Raw genomic sequence first — 7,205 nt, 5'->3', positions numbered from 1 at the left:
TGGGCTACAGATAAGAATGGGAGATGCAGAACCTGCAGACGGTGAACAGGAAGTAGCTGAGGAAACAGATTTATGGCTTCTGGAAAGGTGGGAGCTGATGATGGAATCTGCAGCAAGAAGAGCACAAGACAGATCAACCCATAGTTGTTTTTTACATTGAATGTGCTTTCAAAGCTGTGTCTGATGAGATTTGTGGAATAATGAACATACAAACAGAAAAAGTCTCCCATCTGGTAGAGACTAAAATGATCAAAAGATTGAAAAAAAGAAAAATGACAATGCTTTAATAATTTTACAGCCAAACAAATATGGATTACTATGTTTCTGAGCTTCGTTGGAACCAATGAAGAGAAACTTGCCACAAGGAACTGGAAAAATATTATTTTGGACATTTGAAGGTAACAGTAGTTAATGAAGAGCTACATTGAGAAAAGAAGAATTTTGGATGCCTGAGATGAAAATTTGGGATTACCATCTTTTTTAAAAAAATATTAACAACTTCAACATAACAAATTATCAAAACAAATAATCTTCATTATTTCCCCCCTCCCACCTCCCCAGCAAACCCTCCCTCCCCCCTAAGACTTCCCTCAGCTCCTCTCTGATTTCTAAACACGTTAACCTCTGCATATTGTAAAATTGTATACATCCTTATATCTGTCTACTATGTTAATCCTCAATAAATTTCTGTGTTTATTCAAAACCTGCCAAGGAGTCCAGTTCATTTTGTTGTCTTCTTAAATAATTTATAAAAGGCTCCCATTCTTCTTTAAAGTCACAGTTGTCATTGTCTTGCAATTTGCATGTCAATTTTGCCATTTCTGCATAGTTCATCAATTTCTCTTGCGACTGTTCTTTTGTCGGGGTTTCCTCATTGTTCCATCCTTGTGCAATCAAGACTCTTGCCGCTGTTGTAGCATACATAAATATATTTTTTTATTTTCCTTGGCAGTTCTTGTCCTACAATCCCTAACAGAAATGCTTCTGGTTTTTTTTATAAATGTCATTTTAAACATTTTCTTCAACTCATTGTATATCATTTCCCAATTTTTAAAAATTTCTCTGCAGTCCCTCCTCATATGGTAGAAGGTCCCTTCCTTTTCTTTACATTTCCAACATGTTTGACCCAGTTTTATACATTTTTGCTATCTGTACTGGTGTTATATACCATCTATACATCATTTTCATATAATTTTCTTTCAGAAGAGAACAATCTGTAAATTTTAAATCTGTTTGCCACCGTTTTTCCCAATCTTCAAATTGTATGTTATGTCCTATATCTTGTGCCCATTTGATCATGACCATCTCACCTCCTCATCATTTGTTTCCCATTCTAGCAGAATACTATATGCACCCTTCAGCAACTTCACTTTCCCTTCTATTACTTCCTTTTGAAATCTAGAAGTGGTGTAACTAAATCCTTTCTTGTTATCTTCTTTATACATCTCATGTAATTGCCTATAATGTAACCAACTCTGAAAATGATCTTTTATTTCCTCATACTCTTTTGAAAATTTTGGATTAGCAGAATGGAAAAAAGCTGGATATTTCTAGAGTGCATACGTTAAATATTTTGAATAATTGATATACAAATAATTGGCAGATGGAAAAGTGGAAGCCTATTTTTTTCTTTTAATTTCCTCCCTCCCTCTCCTTTACTTTGTTTTACGATTGTTAATATTTGATAGCACTCTATTAACTTGGTTCTTATATGTTTTGATTTCTGAAGATTTATTTTTGGGATAAATGAAGATATACATACAGAGAGGTCGAATAGAGGGACCTGTGTGAGAGACAGACCAGAATGAATTTTCCTCAGGGTGTGAGGCTAAGGAAGGGGGAAGCGCTCCCTGCTGAGAGCTGGGAAAACTCACTTCTTTGTCTGTGGATTGAAGATTCAGCTATAATTATGATGGAGGACTATATACACATAATTCTGTGCTTTATTATGTGTCTTTTCTTGTTCTTCCCTCTCATCTCTTTGATTCTATTTGTTCTAGATAATATTTTATTGTATTGTGAAAACTAATAAAAATCTTTGTGGGGGGGGAGAATTCCCTCAAAACAGAGCTCTGTCCTCTGCAATACAGGATACCTGGCCACCCTAGCTGGTGCCCAGTCACATTCAGTTTGCCCTGGTTTCTATGAGCAGGCCATCCAGAAGGCTGGAGGGGGGGTGTCCCTCTTTAAAGACGGCTGGCACCTGTCCATGTGATGATGGGTTCACCACTCTCGGTCCAACTTCTCTTCAGTTAGCTTTCACCAGCCAGGAAAGGCAAAGTTCCAGGCAATGCGGCTGAATACATTTGTGCAAGTATCCTGTCCACATAATCAGGCTGCATGAACTAGAAACGGCCCCATAACACTGGACCACGCACTGCATTAGACACCTTGGCTGGATTTACTGTAATAGCAGCATCTTAAGTCACTATGAGGTCAAGCAATTGTCCTCAGAATGCCTTGCAAGCTGCTTGCAAATCATCACCATGTGCTCCTGGTGCCCATCATTGCCAGACCACTTGCAACAACTCTGCCTAGACAACTCCTTGGTGATGCATGCTATGATTCCTTCACTGCCTCCTTAGCTTAATTTGTATACAGCCCTTCATACATGGATCTCAGGGCAGTTCACAGCATAAAAACATGATAAAACCAAAAATACGTAATAAAAACATCAACAAAACACACTAGTAACTCCCCTCCCCACGCCCCATTGAGGTGCTAAAGATGTGGGATATAGGGGTGATGAAAGCTTAGGAACACTTCTGTTCCTCTTTTATTGAGATTTTGCTATGTTACGTTGTTTTGATTATTTTGTACATTTTCTTCTATTAACAGGTGTTTTGGGGGAGATTTGAGCTGAAAAGCAGCACAGTATATAAAAACCCCATAATAATAATGTTCCAATAGATATCAAATTTTAATAGGTCACAAAAAACTCAAATTCAGTGAGGCAGTCTAGAAAACCCATTGATTTTTCAAAGCAACTGCTGATAAAATATCTGATATTTCAGACTGGGTTTCATGTGAGTTTAGAAAATATAAAACATACTGACATTTTATGTATCTTGAGAATTTTTGCTCAGAATCATTTATTTTTCTGATCTAGTAGTATCATCAAAATATGACTGTATGTAATTATGCAGGCGAGTTGACAGTGGCACAAAGTTTGGTTTATAAGTTGTCGTCACGTTGAAAGTAAAGCCTTTCTCTGCTGTTCTAAACATAACAACTTTCCTCCGTCCATCTTCTGAAACATATTTGGTCAATCCAGTTGCATTCTCTAAATGCAGAAAAAAGAAAAGAAAAGGCAAAAGTCCCACTTCATAAGAGTTCCTAAGAGAAAAAACTATTTGTTTTTTACTATTTGTCATTTTTTGAAGCATCGTGATGGATGAGACAATATATTTAAAATATGAATGGATTATTTTACACATATTTAACTTACACAAGGACACTTCAAAGTGCATTGCCAAAGCACTAATGATTGCTGCCATCAAGTTCTGCACAAAAACCTTACTTTGAAATATAGGGAGTTATCATTAAGTTGGTCCCAGACAATAAACAATTCAAAAATAAATAATTCAAGCGCATTTAATTTGACACCCATGAGCTAGTGTGGCAACGGGCAGATGTTCTGCACAACTTCAGAGCTTGCAGCCCTTTACCTTCAGGTGTACCCCGCCCCCTGCCCCAGTCAAAGAGCTTTGGGAAGCTGCTTCTCCTGTTACAGAAGAAAGCATTCGGACATTGACAACATCAATATGTGAAGAAAGCAAGGCACATTCTGCGCATGCTCAGAGGCGCTCAGGGGGCAAGCAGCCCCCGTCCCCATACGAAGGCGAAGGCTCCTACCCAGCACCCGCTCCTCCTCGGTCTTCTCCCTCTCCTCCTTCGCCTCCTTCTCCTTCGCCACGCGGGAATACGTGTAGATGTAGATGGAGCCCAGGATCGTCCACACGCCGAAGGTGTATACCATGGCGGGCCGGCTGCTCACGGCCTTCCAGGCCTGCCACAGATTCATCCTGCGCGACCTCTTCTTCCTGGCAGGGCTCCGGAACTTGAGAGACAGAGATGGGGGCAGGGGGGAGGACCAGGCCCGCGCTCCCCGCTACGCACTTCCGCTCCCACTTCCTGTCCTTTTCTTCGCCCGTCTGGCCTCCCTCGCTCGTTGGTCCCTCGGACTTGACTCCGCCTCTTCGCGTGCCGGGCGAAATGCTTCATTCCCATTGGCCGCGCCTGGAGCCAATCGCTCGCCTTTCCCTGCGACCCGGGCGCGGCCGAGATGATGGTCTGATGGCTCTTTGAGCGCCACTATCTATCTATCATAATTTTTCTTCTTCTTTTATATCGCCCTTTATCCGAAAATTCCAAGGCGGTTCCCAGCATAAAATACAGAATGAAACCGCAAAGTACATAATAAAAGCACAAACCAACCAAACCAGTAACTCCTCCTGCTGCAAATACACTTTTTTCAATAAACCTATTGACGGGGCTGCGTGGGGGAATTTTTGGTTGTAAGCCGTTTTGGGTTGCCTTGGGCAAGATAAAAAGCGGCCAACGAATTTAATAGTAGTAATAAATGTCGGCGCGGAAGGTTTTAATGGCAGCTGCGGTTAAGCAGCACCGCACCCGGCCCCAAATGGTAGAAGCAAAAACAAAATAAAACTGCAGATAAGGGTCTCGTTTCCTGGGGAGAATATAGTTGTCAGGGAATAAAAGTTCTAAAAGCATTTCTAAGAAAGCTAATCCAAATGTCCGCACCTAGAATAGATTAAAGGACCCCGTCACGGCTGCCACCACACCCATGTTGCATGGTAGGCTGCTATGGTTGGAGGAGGCGCATGTTTTGTTTTGTTTTTTTAAACAAAAACAAAAACCCCTGCGTTTATGTAGCCTACTGTTTTTATGACAGGCAGTGGCAGTCCATCACATTTCAGCGCCTGAGGTGAAATAGGAAGTATCTTTTCCCCACGCATCCACACACTGTTGTTTCCACCCCACTTAAGCCTCACTCATGTGAAAACATCTGGGTTAGGGTGGGCCCTCACAGGGCTCTTGCAAGAACTTGCTAGCTGCTGCCACATCTTCCTTCTCTGGTGCTGCTGCTGCAGATGCTGTCCGCCCACCCCGCTGCTGGAGAAGTGAGAAGCAGCTGCAGAAGCGGCTTTGGGGTTCCAGCAAGATCTTGTGGGGCTCTACAAGATCTCACTGGAAGCCACAGCTGTTGCTTCTTGCTTCTGTTGAGGTCAGGTGGGAGCAGGTGGGGCACCCATGGGGTGCTGCCCCTGGAACTTTGCCGCCCAAGGCAGCTGCCTCTGTCTGCCTCATGGACAGGCTGGCCATATTACAGGTGTGTAGTCAAGACAGCTCAAACAAACTTACAGTGGAGGAAAGTGTTTTGCAGCAAACTGTGGAGTCAGTGTCAGAGGACTGAAAGCCGCTGAGGAGAGAGAGGATCAACAACAGTGCAATCTTAACCAGTCTATTCAGAAAAAAGTCAATGGGGTTTCTCTTAAGGCAGCAATCCTCACTCAAGTTGCTTCTTTGTGTAGCCAGTTTTGGGACTGAAATGCTAACAAGCAGCTGCCTCCCAATCAAGTAAATAAATAAAAATACTTAACAGACTTATCAATTGTGTTGAAGATAACTCGGTCCTGCCCCCCTAAAATAAATCCTGGCTATGCTCGTGCCCACCCCCCTTTTTTTCTTCTTTCACTCCCAAGTAGGAAATCAGTTGGGTTACACAAGATTGTACAGTTGGGTTGCGCAACAACAGCTTTCAAGGACAGGTCTATTCTCCCCCACTCCCTTAAAATACATACACAGTGATGCAGTTTGAACTTTAGGGTTGTTGAGTAATCACAAATCACTCCCTCACATTGTCATATTCTGGCAGCAGTTCTAGAACGTGGGGCAGGAGAAGGTTAGTGTCTACTGACACGTCTGTTGCCTGAGCAGCCCCTTTTTCCGCTGCATCCTGCACACCAGCCAGTGTGGTGTAGTGGTTAAGAGCGGTAGACTCGTAATCTGGTGAACCGGGTTCGCGTCTCCACTCCTCCACATGCAGCTGCTGGGTGACCTTGGGTCAGTCACACTTCTTTGAAGTCTCTCAGTGCCACTCACCTCACAGAGTGTTTGTTGTGGGGGAGGAAGGGAAAGGAGAATGTTAGCCGCTTTGAGACTCCTTCAGGTAGTGATAAAGCGGGATATCAAATCCAAACTCCTCCTCTTCTTCTTTTCAGAGTGCCCTGACTCTCCCTCCTCCCAAGCCCTGGCTCCTGCCTTGTGGGTGGCATGACAACCCATAAACTGCTGGTCCCCTCTCCTGGGTCACTCCCCTGGTCCCCTGCCTTTGCCACACACACTTCAGAGCCCTGCCAGTCCCTGACACCTGTCCTGAAAGTTCAGACTCAAGGATAAATTATTTGGAATATCTGAGCCTAATTCCTCCCAACATTCCCATTAAAGTTCAGACATGCCTTAAGTGTGAATGCTTGAACAATTATACTTACTTACTTACTTATCAAACCTTTATTAGGCATTATGCAAATAAAACCATAAAAGAGAAAATAGCATATAAAAGCCTTAAAATATATATAGAAAGGCAGCAGTTGGCTACATACATATTTATATATATACATATAAAATCAGTGGTTTTCCTTGTTAACCTGCTCCTTGGAGGACTGCTACCAAAAACTCGGCTACCCCCGCCGTTACCCTTTGGTCAACGTCGGATAGGCAGAATCCCACACATTCACCTTGCTGGGGTTCCAGACCACCCAAAAGAGGGGACAGCACGCGTTGACGGAGCGTACTGTACAATGGGCAATGAAAGAGAATATGCTCTACAGTGTCCGGGACATTCATAGAACATCTGCAGAATCTCTTGTTTCTGGGAATGTTTTGATATCTTCGCCTGACAAATGCTGAGGGAAAAACATTCAAACGGGCCAGCATAAAAGCCCTACGTTGGGCTGGGATTATTAATTTAGTGACATAATTGGCTCTGCTATCTAAGATATTTAAATCATAGAATATGGGGGAGCAAATTTTGTTTACAGCTGCCATAATATTTTGTCTCTCGACATCCTTTAGTCTAGTTAGGATATTATGGAAAATGTATTGCTCATTAGAATTGTACAGGGGCTCCAGCTCGATGCCTAAAGATTCAATCTTTTTTTCGAGGTACTGATACCATCTTG

The 7,205-nt window shown here is 42.7% G+C and overlaps 1 protein-coding gene across 1 annotated transcript; it reads right to left on the bottom strand.

The window, feature by feature from the left end:
* Nucleotides 1–261: 261 nt before the first annotated feature.
* SMIM26 (small integral membrane protein 26) lies at nucleotides 262–4,085 on the bottom strand. The gene is made up of 2 exons (XM_077933540.1): nucleotides 3,856–4,085; nucleotides 262–3,283 (listed from the first exon to the last, which is right to left on the bottom strand). The coding sequence occupies exons 1-2, from the start codon at nucleotides 4,022–4,024 to the stop codon at nucleotides 3,093–3,095; spliced, it is 360 nt and encodes a 119-aa protein (XP_077789666.1). The 5' UTR covers nucleotides 4,025–4,085; the 3' UTR covers nucleotides 262–3,092.
* Nucleotides 4,086–7,205: the final 3,120 nt, after the last annotated feature.

This window comes from Podarcis muralis, chromosome 8, assembly GCF_964188315.1.
Source record: "Podarcis muralis chromosome 8, rPodMur119.hap1.1, whole genome shotgun sequence".
Classification (NCBI taxonomy): domain Eukaryota; kingdom Metazoa; phylum Chordata; class Lepidosauria; order Squamata; family Lacertidae; genus Podarcis; species Podarcis muralis.
Note: the sequence above shows the minus strand (reverse complement) of the source record. Positions and strands in the feature narration are given on the sequence as shown.

Bases quoted from the DNA above. Each gene is read 5' to 3' on its own strand.
- SMIM26 (XM_077933540.1), bottom strand. From the start codon at position 4,024: ATGAATCTGTGGCAGGCCTGGAAGGCCGTGAGCAGCCGGCCCGCCATG. The intron at 3,284-3,855 runs GTAGGAGCCTTC...TTCTGCATTTAG, and splicing joins CGAGGAGGAGCGGGTGCTGG to AGAATGCAACTGGATTGACC.